The sequence below is a fragment of the Tauraco erythrolophus genome, chromosome 9 (assembly GCF_009769465.1).
Source record: "Tauraco erythrolophus isolate bTauEry1 chromosome 9, bTauEry1.pri, whole genome shotgun sequence".
NCBI classification, from domain to species: domain Eukaryota; kingdom Metazoa; phylum Chordata; class Aves; order Musophagiformes; family Musophagidae; genus Tauraco; species Tauraco erythrolophus.
In genome coordinates this window covers 31,604,404-31,630,803 of record NC_141473.1, presented here as the reverse complement: position 1 = coordinate 31,630,803, position 26,400 = coordinate 31,604,404, and the positions used below count along the sequence as shown (strand labels likewise).

Here is a 26,400-nt window from a genome sequence, read left to right as displayed (position 1 = left end):
CACTGGCTTAAGTACAGCCCATAGAGGCACTATGTGTAGCAAACCTAGCAGTACCAGCTATGGATTGAACACTGGTCTATGTAATGGAACAGGATTTTGGCATGTCAAAAGCTAGAAAGTAGACTGTAAGTCAAGAGTTTCTGTATTACTGTTAAAACTCAACTGTGCTGCTGCACCCTCCCGTTCTTCACAAGAAGAGAATGTCCTGACTAATAAAACTTCAAAGAATATTAGTAGAATGAAAATCTCAGCTATGACTTTTCAGAGCCCAAAAGACTTGCCAAGCACTAAATCATTTTAGTTTCCAAAACAAAAGAAAAGCCTCTTTCCCTCTTACAGTAAGTTTTGATGTGGTCATATAGAAAACTTAATTTAGTTGGATTTTTTAATTATTTTTTTAAAGCAGCACTGAAGTACCATTCAGCAACAAGTATACAATGGCCATTGTCTAAACAGTTTTACCTATTTTTCCGGGAAGCACTTTCAAACAATACATTTTCAGCTGATGCCTATAAAAAGTCCTTCAGCAGCCACATGTAGCCACCATGGCCATATGTCAGAATACCAAAATAAGGTTTTTTATAATTTCAGTTTTTCATTTTGCCAAGTAACATAAGCACTGACTTGTCCAGTTTCCTGACAATCTCACCACAATCAAAAAGTTAAACTGAGAAACCAGTTTTAAAGTTCATGCTGCTACAGTTACAAGAGGACATCTCTGTCCACAAATGGGAAGATGGTGTCATATGGACCCTTACCTGAAAAAAAGTTTACTTCTGACAAAAGGGTTAAAAGCTTAACTTTCTTTTCTCCCACACGTTCCTGAATACCAAATTCTTACCCTGAAAGTGAATCAAGGATTGCAAGGAACAAAGGACAACTTAGTAACGAAGATGCTTTTTTAATCATGAAAGATACAGTGTTTCACAGATGTCTAATGCAAGAGAACCACTGAGTATTTGCTAGATAATCACTTGTCCCTTGAATTACAACTGTTCCACAAATTCTCCCAGTGCATGCTTAAGATTGGGAAGAGAGGGTATAAGTTTCTGGGTGCCTTATCCTGGTATACAGGATAATTCAAGGAAATAACACACTATCAAGCAAACAGCACAAAAGCGTAGCATGTATTTAGTATCCATTTCCACTGATGGCCAATTCTTCTTAACCTTGCAGAGACACGTAACTACTACAGTTCTGACAGCACTGTACGGCATTACAGCTGCCACAAGTTCTATTAACATGGGATATTCTTTATTAATAGTCCCAAATGGTATTCTACCTCTGCTTAATGGACACAAATATATTAATATTCCTGCATTTCGTGCCTGGGAACTACAGCTGCACAGAAGCTTTCCAGGTCTCTGCAGCAGCAGTGTCGGGCTCAGCGTGCCCAGAGGGGAGATGCTGCAGGGAGGTGCAGCCCACACAACAGGATCCTCGATTTATGTCATTCTCTTAGCTCGATACAGAAACAGGGGCACAGACCAAGGCACACTCTGCTGCTGCTGCAGGACTCTCATTTTTATGAATTTCAAGGGAAAAGCATGCCATACTTGCTGCCCCAGTGCACAAAGCCTATGTCCCACCTGCGTGTTCCTTTTTCTTCAGGCCTTGTGCCCCATGACGAACCTAACCCAGCCCTTGTCAGGCGCAGGGGGAGCAGTCCTCCTGGTGTTCCAGCTCCTCTTAGCGAGGCAGCAGTTGGGACAGGAGTGCCCGCAGTCTTGGCTTTTCAAAATCTCGCGCCTCTGTCACGTACACACGCATACAGCAAGGAAGCACAGATAACAGATCAAGTTCAGTGGTTCGACATGGAATAAGAACAAAGAACACAAACAGCTGTGCCAGCATAATGAAAAGGTCCACACAGCATTAGTGTGTTTTCCTCAGCAGAGAGCAACAGCTGATGCGTAGGAAAAAGCTCAACAGGGCAAAGAGATAAAGACAATTCCTTCTAAACACCCAGGGCTCAGAGGCTTCCTGAGTCAAAGATGGCATCCTTTTGATTTAACAGTCAAAAATGGGCTTTTCTTCGCTTATTTTCCTTAATCCCTTACTAAATCAAATCCAGGGCATCTCAAAGCATTTTGTGACAAGGCACTTTACATCTTGCTGAGGCATTATTATTCAACATCTTTGTTGGAGACATGGACAGTGGGATTGAGTGCAGCCTCAGCAAGTTTGCAGATGACACCAAGTTGTGCGGTGTTGTGGACATGCTGGAGGGAAGGGATGCCATCCAGAGGGACCTTGACAGGCTAGAGAGATGGGCCTGTGAGAACCTCATGAAGTTCAACAAGGCCAAGTGCAAGGTCCTGCACGTGGGTCGGGGCAATCCCAAGCACAAGTACAGGCTGGTGGAGAATGGGTTGAGAGCAGCCCTGAGGAAAAGCACTTGGGAGTGCTGGTGGATGAGAAGCTCAACATGAGCTGGCAATGTGCACTGGCAGCCCAGAAAGCAAATTGTATCCTGGGCTGTATCACAAGAAGTGTGGCCAGCAGGTCGAGGGAAGTGATTCTGCCCCTCTACTCAGCTCTTGTCAGACCCCACCTGGAATACTGTGTTCAGCTCTGGAGTCCCCAACATAAGAAGGACATGGAGCTACTGGAATGAGTCCAGAGGAGGGCCACCAAGATGATCTGAGGGCTGGAGCACCTCTGCTATGAAGACAGGCTGAGAGAGTTGCGGCTATTCAGCCTGGGGAAGAGAAGGCTCCAGGGTGATCTTAGAGCAGCTTTCCAGTACCTAAAGGGGGCCTACAGGAAAGCTAGAGAGGGACTTTTTACAAGGGCTTGTAGTGATAGGACAAGGGGCAATGGATTTAAACTGAAAGAGGGGAGATTTAGATCAGATATAAGGAAGAAATTTTTTACACTGAGGGTGGTGAGGCAAGGGAACAGGTTGCCCAGAGAAGTTGTGGCTGCCCCATCCCTGGAAGTGTTCAAGGCCAGATTAGATGAGGCTTTGGGCAACCTGGTGTAGTGGAGGGTTTCTTCTGCCCATGGCAGGGGGGTTGGAACTAGATTATCTTTGAGGTCCCTTCCAACCCAAACCATTCTATGATTCTGTGATTATGGACGCAATATAGAAGAAAGCCACGTTTTATGTAAGAAATCAGGTAATGCCATCAACAAATGCCTGTTCTGAGAAACGAGGATGTCTTCATTTAACAGCTCTCTTGTATGGAACCTAAACTGAAAACAGTAATTATTTAAAACCTCAAACATCTATGAAGGTTAGTTTTAGCCACTATCCCTTGTAATATCTTCCGCTTTTAGAACAAAATCATTTCATCTGTGATTCCATGCCTTCCCAGTAATATTGCATTAGACAGTAGACACTGCTCCCCACCATTCCCTCCCTCTGGTCCAGCATCCTGTCTCACACTGATTGCACACAGCTCGACCACCAACACACCTGCAAAAATCCAACACTGCTTTCCAAAGAAATACGTCCTGATCAGTTCTAACACATATGCAGAGACTTTGGAGCCTCTCTTGTAACTCACATGGACATGGACATGGCAAATACATCCCTCCTTTACAACCACCTCCTGAAGTAACCTTCACATCTTCCCTTGCAACACAAAACAAAGATGAATTTCCAAAACAATTGCAAAGAAACTGCCAATACTGATCAATCAGTAAGCACCACGTAGACTTGCTTCAGATTACTGTGTGACAGAACTGAGGCCAAGAAGAGTATAAAAGATCAAATGAACACTAGTGAACAAAGACTTTTCAGAAGGGTTTGATCACAAAAGCAAAGGGGTTGGTTTGTTTGGTTTTGGTGGGTTTTTTAAGGCAGCTCAAATGCTTGTGATAACAAGCTTCCCTGAAGAAGCAACACTGATATTTAAGCAGCAGCAATTTAAGAAACTGACTGACTTTCTCTTAAAGACAAGACAACCTTGCAATTATTCAAATAATGCAGACTTTTCTTGAGGAATTTTTCCTCTCAAGACTAACTCAGAATAAAAGCAAGTGGAAGCATACCACTCCTTTGAACTCTGTGTTCTTAAGGCATTTGCAATAAACTCTGCAATACTAATCAGCTGTAAGAGCTTCTGCTGAATAGCAGAAGAGTTTCCTTTTTTCATATGTACAGAACTGACAGCTGTTTACACACAGATAGATGCCTGAAAGAGTGCAAATATTTCAGTAAGGGTATGAAGCACATGTACTGAGGGACTCTGCATGTGGTTCTGGGGGGTGAACCAAGATGCAAAACTGGAACTAATGCCAGAGATTTCACAAAATGCACGGGGCTGTCAGTTCTATTAGATCACGTCCAAACAGCATAGAGTATGGGTCATGCTTAACCTCCCATCCCTGAAAGCCTCACAGCTGAAATTTTCAAGAGTTGGCACTCTGCACATACTGATGAAGCACTGGCGGCCATTCATAGATATAAGAATAGCAGAAAATAAGAGTCAGGGACATGAGTCATGCTGAAAATACTAGTGAAACAAGACAGACAGCAGCTTTTGTAGGCAAGAAGACTCTCCAAGGTAGAAGACAATGGCAAAGGAAAACCTAAAAACGTTCCTGATAAATGCATTATTTATATCTGAAGGACATTCAGGAAGACTGTATGCCAGATGCTCATCAAAATTACAAGTTACAAAAAACTCCAATAAATCAAAATATATTATTATTTACCACTTAGTATTCATAATCAAGAGTACTACTCTGTACTGCACGTCTCACTTTGTACGGAGAAAAGATAAGTATGTTACGCAGCATGGAACTATTCATAATGGACTGTTTCTTTTGAAAAGGGAAAGGAATGAACATCCATTCAGAGCAAAGAAAAAAATTACGCTTCAAAACAAGACGATGGAATATCAACTCAGCACAGGCTGAGCCATGCGTATGTAACAGGAAAAAAGATAACCTGGACTCCAGGTAAGTCAGCAGTTTCCAACAGCAGTTCAAAAGCAAAAGCAAACCAAGAACAAGTCATTTATTTAGTGTTCAAAATGTGAACCAAATCTCCATTACTTGGATCACAGTGGTAGATCAGTGCCAACAAATCACCTCTGGGTGCCATGGACCACTTAATCGTGAGCTGCTATATCATTTAATGCAGTACGCAAAAAGCATTATGCATGCACGTAGCTAGATAACTACAAGTTGTTAGACAAATTTGAAGAATATCAGCAGCAGACAACACAATGAGCAGCAGGGGAAAAAATGTCACTGAAGCTTTCCTTGCATCAGACTTCTGAAAAACTGCAAAATGCTTTTTCTTTCTTCCTCAAAGCTCAAAAGGAGGCCTACAGGGCAGACCAAGAGGATGGGTCAACCATCCAAGTGAAACATGAATGCTCAACTTGAAGAAACAGGACAGTTTGATAAACACGAGATCCATTCTTTAACAAAAGTAGCTAATGATGTTCTGTACGCTGCTTACACTGAGTGTACCCAAAACTGGTCAGCTCAGAAGCAGAAGCCATATGGTTATGGTTACTAATTTGACAAGTCTAATTAAAGGGGACAGGGTACAACAGTTCAGACATATCACCACAATACTGGAAACCATCACTTGAATCAAGAGAACAGAGAAGCCTGCATCTGCCTGCAAATAACTGTACTGGCAAACACATCCTTGTAATAATTATTAGACAAAATCCTGCCCTCTTGTTGCTATATAAAGGCAGACACACACACATCCCCCCCACCCCCGCACCCCTCCTCCCTGTTAATCCTAATCTACTCAAAGTTTATCAATCTACTAACAGGAAAGCCTTACAAAATTGCAACAGCAATGAAATTCCAGAGATCATATGGTCGGGATGCGTGTGTGTGCACGCACACCCACATAAGCGTTTCCATTTGGATTGGTAAAATATTTTTCAAGCACATCTCCCAGATGTCCTCAGTTACAACATTGCGGTTCGTATCATCGAGTCTCCGAGTGTGCTTACCTGATTCCTTTCTGATGAAACCAAACTTGAAGATGCTCTTCCAGAGAGCACCTACCACATGCCAGCTGTTACTGGGCTTTTCCTAAAGCAGATCAGAATCAAGCTAATGCAAAGTAAAAACTTCTAGATGTCTGTAATGGGGACAATGGGCCTTCAACACCAACTGTTCCTCACTCAAGAGGCGCTTGCATTGCATCACACCGTTATCTAACAGCCAGAGCGAGTGAACCAACCACGCTCATGCAGTACACGGGAGCCGTGAAGACAATTTTCCATATTCATCTGCATGTAAATTAAGTTCCCACTGGCAAATGGAACTGGTATATTTGAGTATCTTTGCGTATTTTTCCCAGATTTGAACTTTCTACAGGACCAAGGTGTTGTGCAATGTAACATTTATCCTACACAGTTATCCTGCGTTGCCTGATTACTAAAACACTGAGTTAATTACTGGGAACTGCACAACTGATGGGGAGGTAGTAAACGTGAAGATGCAAGAGAAAAATCTGGTTTCAAAAACATTTCAATGCATCTTTGCTTCTTGCCTAAGAGTTAATACCAGTAGGAGCTGAAAGTATAAACCACAAAGTTTCCACGGTGACATTAAACATTTTCCTTTAAACTTGATTTCCCTACTTCCTGACAAGCGTAAGCCCACACAAGGGGAGAAAGATTTCCTTGCCTACTTTCATTTGTTCCTCTTGCCTCTATGAGGACTTAGCCTGTTACCTTCATGTCGCACTTCATGTCCCTACCTTTCCAAGAACAAAGCTGTGTCTCAACTGATAACATCTTTCTTGACAATGCACAGGAGAAAAAATGCCCTTCCAATAACCTTGCTACCCCAGTTCTACCTAACAGTTGCATATGGAGAACAGATAAGGAAGCAGTTTTGCCAGGTGGAAGGATCTCAGCTTAGCATCTACCAGGACACACCCTTCTTCATCACCATTTAATATGAAAGAGTGGGAAGAAAATAATTTTGATCAGCATCAAATAATTATCTTGAAGTTAACAGACCAACTCTTGGTATTTGTTTTCACTCTGAGACAGCTTCATGGTGTTATGCTCCAACTCAATTTAGTAAAATTACAGGAGGGGCTACTTTACTCTTCAAATTAGGTGACTAATCTAAAAACCTGCCAGTCCTGATCGGTATCCTGTTCACTAACTTAAAAATTAAGAATTGGTTTTGGTCTATTTACATTAATAATAAAAAGAAAACAAAAAACAAAAAAAAACAAAAAAAACACCACCCTTCCTCCAAACCCCCTAAACTGTAAGCACTAGAAAGCCAGTATTAAATAAATATGCTTACCAAAGAATCTGGTTTTGCAAAGGTTAAGCTAAATAACTGTATCAATAATATGAAGCTTTGGTTTGTAACAAATCAACTACTTAACAGATTTATTCTTGCCTTTTATCACCTTTTATCTTTAAAATTCATTTTTATTCCAGCAATATAAAAGTTGCTTAAAATACACATGCTGTTTATACTTGGTTAGCACTCAAAACAGCTCATCTCTTGTGCATCATTCCAACAAACAGTATTTGGACAAAAACCCATAAAAAACACTTCAGTTCAGGACTGGGTAGACCATCTGCCAGAAAGCACCAACCAGTAAATGAAAGGAATGTACTGCAGAAGCAGCAGCATGCTGTCACAGGTTGTCAGCTCTGACCACCACTGTGTGTCAAACTGCTGATGAAACAGACTGCTGGCTTAGCACTGAACTGATACAAGCCAGAGATTTCACAGACTATTTTGATTGTCAAAATTCAGCTCGACTCCTCAGAGTCAAAATAACATGTCAACTAACCATCTTTCCCATTTAAAAAAATGCAATTTTGACATGCTAAATTAGGATGCAAATAGCATTTCAACATGTGCAGTATCAGCACTTTAATATCACTGAAAAAATGCTTTGTTATAACTGCTCATCAGTCTGGTAGGACACTTTTTCCCAAAGCTTACGCGAAATAAAGACAAGCAGTTCTTTTCAAAATTAGTTCTGACCAGTCTACTTTCATCTTACCAGTAAACGTACTATGTTTCCGCTATGACTGATATAGCAAAACTTCAGAATTACGCTTCCACTGCTGTTTTTCCAAGACTATTTACTTAAAATAAGCTATGGAAAAATAATTAACCAAAACCACCTGAGGTCGTGCACTTAAGATAAATTAATCTTCACATACCTTAACTCTAAACAATTTTTTTTTTTTAAAATCTTAAAAAAATTAATTTGGGGAAATGCAGGTTCATTTGCAGGCAAACAAAAATAAATGTTATTTACAGGATGTCTTTGATAAACATCTACTGTAACCTATAATACAAGCTGAGTGGAAAACTACAGATCACAGCGCAGCCTACTTTCTTTCCCCTCCCACACACACGTCATTGCCATATTAGCCGTAAGATTACTCAGTCAAACCAAGAGCCATGCCTGGTTTCGTACTTCTCCAATTTCAAAACACTTTCAAAGATCAGGTACAAGTATTTCATCTTGGAACTCAAGTAAACTTGGACACAGCATTTGTTTCAAGCTGGTATTTATAGCTTCTTCCAGTCAGCACGAAGCACCAGCAGAAAAAGCTCACATCACCCTGTAAGAGATCTCATAGGTTATACCCTTAAACCTGCATTACAGCAAATCCTATTAGGAACAACAGGATCACCCATAAGCTTCATTTTCAAGGACTGACAGTTTCTCACAGTGCCTACAATTTTTATCAGGAACATGGCAACTCAAGGAAAACGATCTACTCAAGGAAAAAAATGCCTACAGGACAAGAAAGATGCAAATAAATATGAACTATGAACTAGTTGCAGATCAAATTGAAGTCACATAGAAGAAAAGAAGGTATTTTTTTTTGCTGGTTCAGCACTCGATAACTGCAAATTAGTGCTCTGCACACAGTAGTGATTTAACACGTCCCTCCAATAATCTGTCCCGAAAACACGCTTTGAAATCTTGCACACATTTCTGTACCTTGTTGGGCACAAAACACAGCCGCTACTTGTAAAACTTGAATAAAACATGAAAAGCAATAAGTAGTTACAGGGTTATGACTGGATCAGGTTTTTATCTCGGATACAGAGTTCAGAAGCAGTCTGTTGGCTAAGCCGTGTCTGAACTCAGCAATGATTTCATGCACATATTCCACACCACTGTCACAACTGACTCTAAGAACGTCCCTTGATCAAAGTAACATGTGTAATCCTGCTAACGCCGCCTGTGTTTAGTGAGCATTTCTCAGTTGCAATGCTGACTTAACCAGGTTAAAACGACTTAATCTCTCTTCTTTGGTTCCCTCCACTGAGTGGATACAATTGTTTACAGTCTCTCAGTGAACTGGACTGACATTTATGCCGAACGTTTCCTTTTAGTGGGTTATTTTTTAAACACAGATGAGTTCCTCAATTTACTCCAATACACAACTGGGGAAATCGACAGAGCGAGGCAACAGGAGTGAGCAGGTGGAGCAAAAAGAGCAAAGGCAGCTTCGCCAAATACATCTGTCAGTTTTTTGTCTTTTTCAGGCAAAATCGGTCCTTACAGTAGGCTGAGGTTTTTTGGGTTTGGTGTTTTTTTTGTCAACATCGTTTTTTTAATGCACAATACAAGACCACCTCAGCTTCTCCTGACAAATGCATTCCTCACTAGTGGAATAACTTTCAAGCAATGCCATTGTTAAAAACAAACAAGGCAAGTGCTTTGCACGGGAAACTCTGTGGTCCAGCACTTGAGCAAGTGGCCCAAACAGAAACACTATGATAATCGAGACTGTGGCAAAGAGGTTTTTCCATACCTTTTCCTGTACAACCCAAGGTGTGCACAAGAGGGGAAAAAAGAAAAAAGCACACCCATGTAATGTTTTTCTCCCCGTCCACTGCATAGATGTTGGGAAACGTGTACAGTTGCAAAACAGGTTTTCTAGAGCTAAGACCTCAACAAGTGAGTTTAGAGAAATTTCTTCGGGCATAGCAAGATAAGAGAATAAGAAAAAATATTTATGCTATTTTAAATTTGTTTATTAACATTCAATTCTCATTGCAAAACTGAGTAGTTAAGGGAAATACACAAATCTGAACTAAAGTCAGAAGTCATTAAGCAACAGACTAGCATTCAGGTTAGTTTTTAGTGTGAACAACAGTCCACGAATCACCAACGCAGACTGTTAACGCAGTGAGTACTTTCTTCCTCATGTTACCAATCATAAAAAGCATATGTTTATCCTCAAGAAAATTTCAGTCTTTTATAGGTGCTAAGTTGCATTCTGTTGATAATAGCATGGAAGCTTTATGAAATATACTCAGTGCAAAAAATATCAGCATCTAAAAAATTAATTCTAAAAGACTCCTTTCTGAAGTTCACCTATTTTAAGGCACAGGGGAAAAGAATCCTGACACAGCACTCATCTAATCCCTTGAAATTTCATGCTACTTTGAGAAAAGACAACATGGAGACTGCTTTTGGGTTTGTCTACTGGAAAGAGTCAGTGTGTTCTTCTGTTATACCTCCTTTGTCCCACTTCATCTGACAAATTAATTCTTCCCATGTGTCTTAGCAGCCCTGAAGAGCACTGACAAAAGGATTATAATCTTCCCCCTTCCCCTGGCTCCTCAAGCTGAAAGGCTGATACACCTTTTATTTATGATTTGCAACTCTATTTATGTTCTTATCTTGGAATATTCAAAGGTAATCAGTATTCACCTTGCCTAGGTTGGCTACAGAGAGAACTAGGATCAGCACAGTTGCAGGTGACACTCTCATTTGAGTTTAAGAGCAGAGGGCCATCCCAGAAAATTTGCAGTTCAGAGGATTTGGTGGTCCTTAATGGCATGCTGGGTAACAGAAATGCTGAAGTACAGCACTGGCACAAAATACCAGGCACAGCCATCAACTTCTAAGACTGATCAATCAAGAGATTAAGTTTGGGGATAGACTAGTTCTCTTTATTGTACATGTCTAATTTTTTTTTTCCAGGTTCCTATTTAGAGACATACATAGTTTGTGTAAGACCATTTGGAACTGTTTCAGAGTATTTCTATAAAAATTGATTCTCCTCATTTGCTGACTCTAGCCCAAGTCTGTGGTGAGAGACGCAGGAGCAAGAAATCTCAGGAAAGAATTTTTACAGCCCCTGTTTTCAAGCCTTTAGTCTGAGTAGGTTCGAACCACAGCAACAAAAAAGTTCTGGCATACCTTACTGTTTTTTGCCTGAACTGAAAATTAGTTTCATCTGTAAAACAGGAACTAAACTCAAAGGGACCACCAGCAGGTGGGCATATCACAGCCCCATAGAGTTCCCACACTTACATGCTAGAGCACAAGTTACTGAACCAGTTGAATTAAAATTCTAAACAGCTGCAAACAAACTTCTGCAGATGTTACTCATGTATGCTTCACACCCATAATTTGCAAGTCAAGTAATGCCAATATTTGTGTACTGTAAGTATGTAATCATGTTGCTACAGAACAAAATATTCCCCCTGTAACTCAGGCTTAGGATAAAGTGATTTAATTCACTTAAAAGCAGAATTCTGCTTGAGACTTTACATACCTATCATAATGTACATGCTACCGCAACTTTTACGCTCGTTATTATGTGTGTGAATAGTCAGTGATGTCGGTGAGACTCCTTACATTAAAAGCAGTTTTTAGAAACACTGTTACTCACAAAGTCACTAATATTTGTAATCTTTTATTACACATATGATCAAAGTTTCAAGAACTGGACTTTAACGTTAGAGGTTTCAAAAGCACAAGCATGGGCAAGAGTCCTGCAGGCTACAAACTGGAAAAAATACTTCATATTTCTGGATCTACTGAAGTTTAACAATACCACCTGTTGCTTCCTGAGTAACAGCTGTTTATTTTTCAGCTCAGTGTCATGCAAAGTGCCATACCCCTAACATCACCACCTAGCAGGAAATAATTTATACTGTATCTGCTAGTTTCTACAAGAAACAAAAATGGTTATGAGACAGTAAAGAAGTTTCAGATATTTTTGTTGTTAGTGTTTTTTTTGATCATTTAGCTACGGTCAGGTTAGTACCTTTAGTGCATTTTTTTCATTCCCAGAATGAAAATTCCCTTAAGATGCAACTGAGATTAGGAGTCTATATCCATAGTTTAGGAAGATAATTATAGCGTCTCTAATTACCATCAGAACAAGCTTTACAAGCTTTTTTAGTAACCCCATGTAACAGCCATATGATTAGAGAACATTAAAGTTTAAAATCTGAATCGCAATTACAGCAATTTCTACTTCTAGGTCCATTATATCACTACAGGGTCAAAAAGGATTTTCATTCTCACCTTTCCCACTTGAATTAAGTTTATTCTCAATTGAGAATTTTCTCGAATTGAAACCCTTTTCTCTCATATGGTATGATATTTCTGTAAGGTTTTTTCCACATAATTTCACAATGTGTACATTCAAAATTAATTAAAACAGTTTTGATATAAACCCTCAGGTATTTACAGTATAAAATTAAACAAGGAAAACATAAAACGGTATTATAGAATCGTATTTGAAGCACATAAATAATTCAACATTAAAGAAATATTCCATATTTACCAGAATATCCACAGCTGGTTTTTGCTCTTAAAAAACACAGCAAAGGTACAGTTAAATTTACATTCCCTGTACTTCTGTTTCTCAGTCTATTGCAACATGTTCACTGACAGGAAGCTGATTTTTTTTAAATGATTATTTAATCAGCAGAAGCTGAGAAACTCTCGTCTTCAAGAAATACTATTTCAGTTCTGAAAAGACCCTCCTCACTTATCGATAGCCTGACTTCAGGCTCCAGAGGCAAGAGTTCGCACATAAGCGCTCCCCATTCTCTCCAAAGTCAAGCAGCAACAGGAAGCAGTACTTCTCTTCAGAAGGGCATGACAACTGACAATACTTATTGGTCATGTGTCCTCCCAAATGAAAATATTCCCTTGCATGCTTTAGAGAAATAAAACAAATTTGTCCTCCTTCCTCCAACCCACAAATCCACATTTTTAAATGGAAAATGATTATATATCAACACAGCTGGGGAGAGAATAAATCTTCTGGTTCTGGAAGACCAAAAAAAACCCTTTAAAAATTACTTTAAGTAAAACTATCATATAACACAAGTAATTAGCTTTATGAGAAATTTTAGACTCTGATTCAATGATTAGAATTCTTTAGGAAAAATAACAGGGAAAACAATTAAAAATAGATCTTAGAACTGTTAGACTGCTGAATGCATTCTGAACAAAGATAAAAGAGTTCCTGTTATAACAGGCAACTGCCGGGTCCTGCAAAACTTACGGAACTCAAAAGGAAAGGAGAAATGCAAGTGCATTTCCCTCTCCAGTTCCCACTCTCTCACTATACCAGTTCTGGATCGCAACAATGGTGAGACAGCTACCCTCTTCACCAGGCAACGGGAGCATGTTATGCAAAAAGCGCACGAAAAGGCCTTAAGCATTAGAAATGGGCATCCTGGACAATCAAGTCGTAGAAGCGTCATTTAATGGAGATTACATGGATCCCACTATGGCAAACTTTCGCCTAACAGCTAAACACAATTTTTGCTGTATGGCACTTTTCCAAAAGCTGGAAAATACTGAGTAACCTATAATAACAGGGAAGATAAACCACACCTAGTATCAACAAAATTAATAAGCTCCATTCACAGTATGAAAGGGCAAATTCATAGTGAATATTACATAGTTTAGGTATACGTGGGTAGGATCAGAGGTTACTTTTCTTTTTTTAACTGAAAGAAAATTTCACTTTTCCACATGCAATAAAGGCATTTGTCCTTATAAAGACTATACCAATGCCAAAGCATTCAGCATTTCTGAAGCTTTCAGAAAGGTTCAATTCTATAATACGAAAGATATTTTTTGAGAGAGAGAAGGCGGCAAAAAGAAGAAAAAAACACACAGTATTAATGGTGTTTTGCTTTAACAATCATCTAGAAGGGAATGCATCTAAGTCACACGTTACCATTGTGCAATCCCAGACTTGCATCTGAAAAGTGAAATTCCCAGTATTCGATACAAAAATTTTGCACTTAAAAGTTTTACTTTTCCAGATACAATCTTAAAAGCCAACAAATGATCTCAAGTGCAGATATAAACTGGGTCAAAAGCCCTATTACATACATAGAAGAAACATCAGTACTGAAGACTTAACTAAAACAAGAACTTTGTCTTGGTCTCAAGTAATATTACTCACCCGCTTTGGCCCACTAAAAATCTTCCTGGTGTTCTCCTTCGATTTATCACCTTGTTTATTTGTGGATTTCTTATTGCCTTCAGGCACACCAGATGCATCCTCCGAAAACTCCAGAAGATCTGTGAAAGGTAAACATAGACATGAAACAACCATATTGAAAGCTATTGAACTGCTAGAGCATTTCTTACATCTGACATCTCCACGCGTAGAGCTTCTGAAATTATACAATAAACAATCTTCATCAGAAAAAAATCGGCTTTAAAGTCAAATACAGTTTTGGATGGAGCTCAGGTTTACTGGCTGGACTGTCGTAATACACAGAAGACACATTACAAGGTACATGCTCACAATTACTATAGCACCCCTTGTTCACTGCATAAGATTCAAGTTATTATCTCCCATTTTATACTCCTCTGAATCCCAGATTACCTTTTGTATGTGCTTACTTATGGCTTACTGCTACAATTCTGAGCAGTAGATTAACTAAACAGTAGATGAGGTTCTTTAAAAGTGTGAGATTAAGAGATTTAGAAAGAGAATACTTCCCATTAGAATTACAGGACCAAAGAATTGATCCTACTTTACTTCTCATGAAGGCAGTCTGTTTATATTTTCTCATTCTGCTACAAACAGTATTAAAAAATATGGTCATCAGCTCAGAAAGAAGTATGCTGAAAGAAAGAACAGCTGAAATGGCCTTTCAATGTATCAATACTTGCCTTACCAATAGTTCCAGTACTCAGTTTTAGACTGTAAATCTGCAATTCACTGATCTAATAAGTTATTGCCCTATTTTTTTTTCTTTAAACTTGTGTTGTGTTTGAAGCATTATTGAAGCATCTTGAAGACCAGCTTATGTTCTTTCACATGGGACAAACCAGAAGTTACCATACATTTCAAGACAGAAATAAAGACAGGCACAGAGAAGCACTGTTTCATCTGATAAGCAGTTTGGAAAACCAATCTATTCCAGAGAAGCTGCCGCAATTTGAAAACTGCACTGCAAAAACACAAGCAGTAATGGATGGATCCATTACTCTAACCCCAAGTGCACTCACAACCTCTAAAAAGGACTGGTCAAGTGCCTAGGCAAGAAGGCAATCAAAAGCAAATCAGGCAAGCAAATTTCTAACGGCACTCACATGGACGCAAAAATTATCTAGTCTGGGTGATACAAGTATTTTTAAAATAAGGCTCAAAAGTTTCTTAAATTGAAGCAAATTTCAACGGACCTGGCAGCACCAGGGCAGGCTGGATACCCACTGCAAGGCACCTACTGGAACCAGCCTCTCGCATCCCACCCCACTGGTTTTCAGTTCACTTGTACGATGTCAGCACAAGAGCTTAACACCACGTAAACAATCTGAAAACAACTGACTTTAAAACATGTTTTGATAAAATTAGCCTAACAGAGGAAAAATATTACAGACTAATTCCATTAACTTCAATAAAGCAAAAATACTTTCAAATCTATGTAAAAGTCAACTTAGTCCTTTACTGGAACTTACCAGTTAACTGAGTCAAATCAAATTGCTTTGATACACATCCTTACAAATCCTGAAATTCTTTTGAAGAAGTCAGGCCCTGAATACAATTCCCAAGGAAAATCAAACCAACAGAACTGGACTCTCCTATCGTAGATTAAAAGCTAAAAAGTAACTCGCTTGACTATAGCAATTAAAACATGCAAATCACTCCAGAAATGCAAGATATGTTTTCACCCACCAATCATCACAGGAATTTGTGCCTTGCACTAAGACTTGGAGCTGGTTTTGTGGTTAATAATGATTAACAGTGCTCTATATCAACTAAGCCACAATTTTAAAATCATCTAAGTTTCTCTGTTTGAATTCTACCCCTATGTGATCTCGAACTATCCTATTTACATTAAATAATTTCAAATTCAAAGAAACTTCTTGATAAAAATGTTTCAACTCCTACGTACAATAGGAAAATTTTGCATTTTTGATGTTGCTAGCATAATCAGACACTTTTATGATTAGTTTTGTGAGATTATCTGGAATGCTTTCATTTGAGAAATGCTCTTTGAGGCCTTCTTGGTAACCTAAAAGCACTCTGCATGCACATCTTACTAGATTTTCAAATCTAAACTAAATAGGGTGTGGGAGACAAGTCTTTTCTTAACATTAACTGAGCCAGGCAAAGGCAAGAGTAGTTTCGTAAGCAGTGACACTAATGAAGCTTTTTTTCCACTGGCTCTCTTGTATGGATGTTTTTTCTCCCCTCAGAGAAAAGATGAGCATATTGACCTTTTTCTCAATATGTGAGCATGTAAGGCCTTTTCTCCTCTATCCAACTTTTTTCAAGGCATTTATCATCTTTGAGATAATCTGCCTGTCTCGGCTAAAATTGGAAAGAAGTTCAAAGACCAACTAGAAGGCAACAACTCAGCAAATTTCCTGGGGAAAAACAACCGAGTTTTGTTTTACTGCCCAAGGGTAATTTTGCAGAAGATTTTGCAGTCCAAACAGGACTCTGCCTTTGAGGACTTTGATGTACTCTCAACTGTCTAAAAATATTTACCTAATTAAGGTGATTCAGTTTTTGAGAAGATATAAAGGAAGAAAAAAATATAGGGCAAGTTTGCTCCCCAGAAATTAACTGAGTGCTAGATACTGATATACAAAAGCTATTTTACTATCCAAAAAGATTTTAAGAATCTCATCTTGCTCACTGAAAGGAAAACAAATGCATGACACAAAGGTTAGGTTGTAAATCAGAACCGATTTAAAAAGCAAAAGGCTAAGCTGCAATACTTACATTACAGTAACAGGATAACAGCTACTACAATTTAAATCAAGAATACTGTAGTTCATCATTACTATACTGCTTACGTGATATATAGCAAAGAAGGAGCTGAACTAAAAAAAAGCATGTTAGAGAGGATAGACCTTCATACTTTCCTTTAGCAGGAGGTTTCAGGGCAACTGCTCTATCCTGTTTATGTGAATCCACACAAAGACATGGAAATGTTTAATTTTAGTCAGCATTTTTCTGTTTTGTTTTGTTTTTTTATGTCTGTCACTTGCTGTAATAATTTTATTGTCACTGGCCAAAATGAAATGTAGTAAAACAAGCATTAACATAGTCCTAGGAGTCGCAGCGGAACAGGTGGAAAATAAATAATTGCGAGCCTACAAGTTCAGAAGTTAAATATATCAGAAAACTTAGTGACCACCCAAACTGCCGACAACCACGGCAGAATCTTTAGAAAGAGACAGAAAAAAAATGATAGCACAGTTATTTCCAGAAGTATAACGCTATGCCAAAGATACAGGTTCGCTCTTCAAAACTGAAGCTTAAAGTTGTTTTTGGTTAAGCCTTGCTGTTCTTTGTCATTTATTCAACTTCACTTGGATACAGCTCCCCATTGATTAACACTGTCAAGGAATTAAGTCTTTTTCCTCTGGTAATACAAGCTTTGCTTTGCTAGAGTCATCCTGTGTTCTGGTGAGTGAAACCATACAGGTACTGTTTTCGGATCCAGTAAAGTCTCATCAATACTTTCACCCCTGGCGTTCTGGCGGACTACAGCTGGGAGGTTCGCAGGTGAAAGAGGCTTCTGCTTCACCGACGAGTAAGAGAGAATTTTACAGTGCAACAGCAAAAAAAAAAAAGCAACTTTAACTAGAACTCAAAGCTTCACCAAAAATCTCAGGCTTATGAAGTTATGAAGTACCCGTTCTGGTTTTGACTGGGACAAAGTTAGTTTTCCTTTTCAACAGCTAGGAAAGTGCTGTGCTTTGGATTCAGTTTGGGATTTGTTATGAGAAGAATTTTGACAGCACACTGATGTTTATGGTTGGTATTGAGACAAGAAGCACTTTCAGCTTCCCATCTTTTTGGGAAAAGGGCCCACAACTCCCCTTACAATTTGAACTTAGACTTAGGATTGAGGGCTAAATTGGCTAATGGAGCATTCCATATCATGCAATGTGATGCCCAGTACATAGATGAGGGCTGACGAGGAAGTTAGGAGCATCTCATGCTCTCTGTTGGAGAACTCTCTTCTGAGGGTTGTCAGAGTTTTCTCTCTCTTTTCAGGCCTCTCACTCATCTGGGATTACAGTGCAGGACTCATTTGTTTTGGAGCTGCTTGCCAGGACAGGCGTTGGTCACCGAGTGGTGAGCAATTACACTGTGCGCCACTTGCTTGTATGTATTATCATTATATAGATATTATTGCTATTCTATCATTACTACTTTAAATTTTACATTGTTATTATCAAATTGTTCTAATCTCAACCTACAAGTCTCCTTCTTTTTTCCCCCTTAATTCTCCTCTCTTTTCCCAGGGGGTGGGGGAGGCTGAGCAAGCAGCTGTGTGGTGTTTACTTGCCAGTCGGCTTAAAGCACGATAGTACCTTCATTAAAAAGAAAAGTCTATGAGCAGTGTCAAGGAATTAAAAAGCTGGAGCATCTAATGGTTTGGGGATTTTTGGAAGATATTTGTTTGGGTTTTTTACCATTTCAGGAGGCAAGCCTATCGTACAAGTGAACGGAAAAGACACTTCAGTGAAAGACAGTAACTAAAATTGAATTTACCTACTTTGCATGTTTTCCTGCACTAACAATATTGTCCATCTACTCTTTAGTGCTTCCTTAAATTTCATTTGCAGAAACATTTAAATACTTATTATTAAACTTACTTTCCCCCTACTGTGAGCTACTAGACTAGAAGGAACAGTCTGTATCCAGTTCAGTTAGAAAATCTTTGCATGATGTTTTATACTAAGATTCTAAAATATGTTTCATAAAAATAGACCTAGATTATGGTAAGTAACCAAACCAGTATCGTGGCAAAAATTTTGTAAGACTGTAACAGAAAGTATCAAATCTCTTGAAAAACTGACAATGCCATATAACATTCTTTACACACAGAACATCAAAACTCATATTTCCAGGGCCGGAATCAGAGAGGCAGTTTGGCATCTCACCTGTCAATCTGGAACGGGAACACTGGATTTTTATCTGTGGATTTATTCATTAGTACAAAAAAAGAACAGCACACACAGAACTCAGGTAGCACTTAGCACCTCTCAGTACTGTTTGTAACCTCAGGAAAGTTTTATTGTGCAAGATGTTCTGAAAGCTTTTTCTGAGGCTTGGATTCAAAACTGGCATTTTCCATGGACACAGAGGTCACTTTTTTCAGTACGTCAAGATAATAACTCTCAGCAATGTCACATATTTTACTACAACTTCAGGCTTAGATACAGAAGTCCTCGACAAATTCTCAGACTCAGCATCATCATATTCAAGGACCTTAATGTAGCTGTTCTGAGTGATCACAATGCTCAAAATTTTCAAAGGTCTGAGAGAAGACAGCATGAAGTATATCAAGGAGTTCTACAAATTTTAGGGTAACAACAGACTCCCTGTTTTTATAGTCTGTACTATGGGATTGAACCAGGGCATGTGCTGTAACTTAACGAAATAACTTTATGTCACCCTTTCAATTTTCAGAAGAAAAAATGCAAGTCAATGTCACCTGGCTACAGTAGCACAAAACAGGAATCAAATGAGCAAAGGAGGTGCAAAACAAAGGGGAAGCATCTCTCAGCAGAGGCACTGAGCAGTAGCTTGTACCTGAGAAGTGAAGAAGTGTACTAAGAAACTAACAAAACACAGATTTACATCAACCCGTGCCATAGGAATCTCTGAGGAAAATATTTCAGTGAAATAATCTGTGATACCTCGCAGTATAATGGCCTCCCTGGTGAACATAGTGCTGAATGCAAACTGTAGATATTTTCAGAGTCCAGAGGACAGCAGCTGAAAGGATCATTTAATGGGTCAGCTTCTCAGCTGCATTAACTGTATAAGCAATTTTTTTCCTTGGAATAAATGGCTGAACAAAGACTATCAGAGAAAGGGATTCAGATGCAGTATTTCATAAGCGGCCCTGTAAGTTAAATCCATTTTCCAAAGAGGCTGGAATGCAAGTGTCTCATAATTAAATTTTGTGAAAAAAAATAAAGGGTTCTTTTGTTTGAAAACACATCAGTATCAGTTGATAACATCAGTATCAATTTGGCCCTTTTAGAACTTACAAAAAACCTAGCAGTTACATTTACCTTTGATTAAAAGGCTTACAGACAATTCTGGGTTTAGAGATCACTAAAATTAGAACAAGGAAATGAGCATTTTTTCCTATGAAATTTTATTTCTGGATTACATTAGCAGAAGCTATTTGTAGGAAAAAAACAGCTTCTCCAACATTTGCATGGCTAGAGTCCTCCCCTCTTCCCATCACAATGAAATATATCTCACCAAATTCTTAAAAATGTCACAAGTTCAGTGAATGGATAAAAACTTCTCATGCTTCATGCTCCAAAATGGAGGACCAAAAAGTCCCCTAGGACAGTGGCAGTGTTTTGAAATAATTATTCCAACATGCACGATTCTTTGGCATTAGACCTTTTTTTTAAAAAAAAGCTAAAAAACCTTTCAGCAAAGTTATTCCTTTTCTTATTCACCAATAAACCTCAACCTTGATCAAAGTCATTATGTGGGACCCAATCAACCACCAAGCAAGATTAATTTTCCAAAGGCACCCAAATACCACAACTTACTCAGCAAATTCTGCATAAACAGTTTACTCGTGTGTGTGTACATGTACACACACAGGTACCACCTATGTAGAAGATGGAGATATCTGAAAATTGGAAGCAAAAGCAGAAATACATCATGCAGAGGCACATCCAAAGCCAATCATCAGGCTGGCACTCCATGGGTCCCCACAGCCTCTCCCTCGAGCCATGCATCCTTGGATAAGATGGAACTTGAGAAAGGTCCAAACTGTTTACAAGCATGTTCAAAAGCACAACACCAGAAAAGATACTTCACAACCCTAAGAGCTACTTAAATTTCTGCACTCAGGTCTGTAATTCTGGGTTGATGTGGAGCTTTTGTGGGAAGATATTTGCCTCCGGGCATAGGTACTGTATGCTCAACACACCAAAAAGGTAAGAATCTTCTGTTCAAATAGAAAAAAATCGACCTCTGGCAAGAGATCAAGGGGTATAAAGCACACTTCAAGACAACTATGAACCACTACAGAGGACTACAGCAGAAATAAGCAAATTTAACTTTTCCAAATCAGTAGTACTGTTTAACAAACTCCTAGGTATACTGAGAAAAGGACAAAATATAAAATAGAAATTTAAATGTTAAGTAGATATTCTAGAGGAGTTCTGCTTACCTGCATTAGTACTGAGCTGGCTATCCTGGGAACAGTTTTCATTGCCGTCAGAGGTTGACTGTAGCGAAGACGACGGTGCAGTTCTACTTCGTTTTTTGTTAGCTTTCCTTTCTGCTACCTGCCACTCTTCATCTTCATCTTCGCTTTCACTCAAGTCATCAAACCCAAAGTACTTGATTTTGTAATTGGAACTCCCAGAACTTCTAGAGGCACCTTCATCTCCCCCTCCCTCATCTTGATCATCAAACCCAAAAAACTCTAATTTGACATCCTTTTTGGACTTGGTATTGCTTGGTCGAAACCTGGTTGTAGTTTTTGTAGTAGCAATGTCTGCTTTTTTCCTTAAGCGTCCAGCTTCTCCCAAGTCAGTAGGGGCTGCTGTGGTAAACTCGTCGATTCGTTCCATAGTGTCCTGTATAGTAACATTACAAACTGACAAGCACGATGGATGTAGAACAGTGTAGTCTCTAGTCCGTCCAACCGTCCCTCTAAAACTGGTCCCACTACTTAAAGCAACTTTTCTTGCTGGGTTCAGACCATCATTATTTGACTCATTGTTTGCTTTGGATAAAGACTGACTAGTGCCATCCATTAGCTTGTCAAAATTTGTTGCCCCCTGCTGTTTTGCTTTGTTGGATCGACAGTATGTCCTACAGTTGCTTGGCCTAGGAATAGTTTGCACAAGTTCTTCACTAATGGCTTCCTTTGGACTTTCAGTATCTTCTTTATCACACTCCTCATCCTTGCTCTTCATCTCTGAGAGATGCTCATTGTCAAAATCTAATATATACTCTCCAGTTCTGGTGTCTTCAGTTTCATCCTCCCATTCATACAAATGAGTTCTTAATGGCCCCTTCATCTGAGATGTTTCTGATGGAGAGTCTGCTGGTTTTCCGATGTGGGAGTCCCAAGAATCAGGCAAGTCCTTGGTTTCAATGTTGTATCCAGAAGTGTTTGTAGTTTCAGCATTGGTTTTGTTACTGTATTCAGCGTTCTCACAGATTAAATGGCTGTTCTTCTCATTATCTTCATTTAAATCTTGTATTTTATCTACAAGAAAAGATAAATTTATTACTAAAAAGCATTATTAAAAAAATATCAATCACCCTTGCGGGCAACTTCAAAGTGTCACAATATAACAGCAAATATTCAGTGCTCAATGACAAAAAACATTAGAGGTCCTTATCCTCTTGGGTTTATACTTTTTAAGCCTTCCAGTTTAAAATTTTTGCCATTTCTAGCAAAAATATACACTAACTTGAATTAAGTGTCACTTTGAAAACATATGCATTGTGAAAAAAACAACGGTAAGCCCTAAAGACAATCACTTATTTATCTATACAACCTACACAAAAGGGAGAAAAAGTCTGCAGCGAAGCTTTCAGTAAAGTCAATCACCATTCAGTGTTTCACACACAAGTGACTTACAATGAATAATTAGAGATAAAGAGCAATTATAAAGCATTTTCTAATTATACAAGCAAAGAAAATTCCTTCCCGTACATAGTTTACAAGTGTCATATTTTATTCTTATGTAAATATACCCCAAATTCTTGTTTACATCAAGCAATAACTACACTAACGTTTCAAATGAAAGTTCTGCGATACAGATTTTAGCGTTTGATTTGTTTCAGACGTCCTACTTTAAGTACTTTTTCATTTTGCATAGAACTTGAATAGGCAATATCATCAGAAACACAAAACATGCATGAATTAGCTAAGTTTGCACATATTCATTGTTAACACTACACGATGCATTATAGTAGCCTACTATAGTCAGGAAAGTAGTTACATGGGCAGTCTATAGCTGCTCCTTCAGATATTCCTGGGCTAAGAACTGGACAGTTGAGAGATCTAATCACAGTAGAAATAAAAAGCAGCATGGATCACAGAACCTACCAGTGAAGTTAAGTAAATTTGCTGAAAATTACCCTATAATTCACTAACACGGTAACTGTACAGCTACTAAAACCAGTGAAATTAATCCACTAATATATCTGTACTAAAACCACTACAGTCCCTGTCACAAACCATAACATAAGTTTTGACCAATGTACCCTGAACAGAATGGCACACAACTTCAGCAACTGTTATTTTATTTTGCTGCTTCAAATTAAAATAGTTGAACTTCCAGAAGAAACACAGAAAATGCAATTCTCATCGTAGTTTCAAATCAAATCACTTCTGAAAAGCAGGTTTTTACAATAAACTTCTACAGATCTGAAGAAGAGCTGCTGCCGAATGTTAGTCTTGCACTTCTCCAACCCACAGCCACACTTGCATCTTAGACTGTCAAAGAGATCAAATTCCACTGTAAGAAAACAGTTTTTGTAAGAATTGTTTCCAGTCGACCAGCACCCACACAACAGCAACACCAGGAAAGACGGTATTAAGTCTTCCACTGGATGTCCTCTAAACAGATAGGGAGACCATTCCCTTTGTTTTCCCTGAATACCAACAAAAGCTCAGTGGATTTGGTACCAGAGTTTCACAAAGATTGCATCGGCACCTGTCATGCTCTGTTGTTGCACCTCACACACACACACAAAGATACCCAGAAATACAAGTGTGTTATTTCCTGGAAACAAGATGAGCAGAAATTTCTTTGAAACTTCTGAGACAGTATAACCAAACACAGGAACCAAGGTGTCTACCGTTACTATCAACACTCACTGTACGGACTGTCTGGGCCAGGAGAAGCAAGATAAGAAGTCTCACTGGAATGCAGAAGACCCTGATGCATAGAAGAGTAGCACACGATGAGATAAACTGGAGAAACAGAAGCAACCGAGGCAAGGACAAGTAGAAAAAGAAAAAGCTAGATAAGAACTTGCTTAGAAGACACAGGAACAGAATGCTACAGTGATAAAAGAGGCTTCGCTGGTAGAATGCAACCCCTCAGGTTCAAATTTGTTAGGTAATGTCGTGGTTTAACCTGGCTGGCAACTAAACACCATGCACCCACTTGCTCACCTTCTCCCTTTCCCCATCCACTGGAGAATAGGGAAGAGAATTAAATGGTAAAAGGAAGGAGTCTCATGGGTTGATATAAGAACAATTTAATAATTAGAATAAAAGTAATAATGGTAATATATAAAATATAATAACATATAAATAATATATAAAATGATAATAACATACACAAACAAGTGATGCACAGTGTAATTGCTTATGACCTGGTGGCCAACACCCATCCCATCAAGCAATCATGAAAACTGATCATTGACACCACAATTCCAGAAGAGCAAGAGGCCTGAAAAGAGAGTGAGAGAGATAGAAGTCCGAGACAGCATGTCCCCAAACTTCACAGCCAGCCCCCATCGATAAACTGGGCATGACGTTGCAGGATATGGAATACTCCATTGGCCAATTTGGTCCTCAGTCCCAAGTCAAATCATAAGAGGAGTTGTGAGCCCTTTGTCCTGGTCATACTATCCCCCAGCCTGCTGTGCTCCTGCACGCTGGCAAAACATGGGAAGTTGAAAGGTCTTTCTTGTCTCAACACCAACTATGAACATCAGCGTGCTGCCAACATTCTTCTCAGAACAAACCCCAGACTAAATCGAACACACAGAGGTCTTCTAGCTACTGAAAAGAAAAACCAACTCTGTCTTAGCCCAAATCAGCACAGGTAGCAAACGCTTCCTAAACTCACCAGTAAACTGAAGGCTTTAGCATTAGTCACCAGTCCTGACTGTTAAACTTTATCAGCTACCATTTACCCAAGTGGCATACACGTTTTCATAGGTTTCGGCCTTCCTAATGAGGAATGTGAGCATCAGTACTGTTCCAGGGACTTTCCTTCACTTGTATTCAAATTAAAACAACACCATCTAAACGCCGTCCTTGTACATACGGTTTATAAAATAACTTGAAGGTGCAAGCAGAAAATTCTAGTAATAAAAAGCAACCACCAAGTCAAGTTTTGCAGGAAATTGGTTTAATCCTAGCCGAAATTCCTCAGGGAGAGAGGACAAGTAATATCTCACAAACTGCATCCAAGTTTTCTGGGAGTCCAGCTGAGGCCTGTTACAGAATCTTACATACTCAGCTAGAAATAAAAAACAGCTCTTCACAGAATATATGAAATGCAAAATTAAATTCCCCAAGAACATCAGTCCCAGCCATCTCAGCAATGGAATCTTGTTTAATCTTTTTCAGTATCACTACGTTACACAAGAAATCTTGTTATTCCCATTTCAGTCTCATGCCTGTGATAATCTAAGAGGCCCAACCAAAATTAATCTTTCTGTAACCAAAGAGTGAGTTTGACAGTGTACAAGATGTTCCTTTTCCCCCCCATATGTTTAATATTATTGTGCAGCTGAAGACTACCATAATACTTAGGCATGAAAACCAGCAAATTAAACTAAAAAAATTTCAGACTTTCTTGCTAAAATACAGAAAAAATATTTTCTGCTATTTTGCAGCCTCACCCTTACTGTTCTGTATCTGAGTGCATATTTACTTGAATTAATAAAGTCTAAGCAACATGTAAAAAAAGCACATTTAAAATATGCCTGTCTTGGCTTACTAAACAATACTGAATTGCTGAATTGTTAGGAAGAAGTTTCAGTATGTGTATCTGGAAAGGGAATGGTTTTCCCATTCTAAATGAACCTTGGGATTTTTCAAGAGCTGCATTTCATACCAGGACCAAATCAAATCTCCTCTTCCCAGGGAAGGAACAGAGATGCATGCATATGTGCACTACAACCCACGAGTCAAATAATTCAGGAATTTGTTTTGAGATTTAATTGAAATTTAATTTTACATTGTCTTAGCTTGAATCATTATCTCAGCTACAGTCTGTCCTCTCAAGCAGAGAAGGTGATCAACACATCAAGCCTGGAAAACAGACTGAAGAGGCCAGAGATACAAAAAAAAGTATCTCATGCACATCAGTAGCATTGACAAAAAATTAATGGAAAAAATTACCAACGAATTTGTCTCCAAAGAAATGTTAATCAACTATTCTGAAAAAGGTTATTTGTTTGGGGTTTTTTTTGG

The 26,400-nt window shown here is 38.8% G+C and overlaps 1 protein-coding gene across 1 annotated transcript in view; it reads right to left on the bottom strand.

Annotated features, from left to right (window-relative positions):
* The window catches only part of WAPL (WAPL cohesin release factor), a 75,465-nt gene that overhangs the window by 29,837 nt on the left and 19,228 nt on the right, over positions 1-26,400 (bottom strand). Inside the window, 2 exon segments of the mRNA XM_086616194.1 lie at positions 14,166-14,284; positions 21,391-22,440. Coding sequence (XP_086472320.1) covers positions 14,166-14,284; positions 21,391-22,440 — 1,169 coding nt within the window.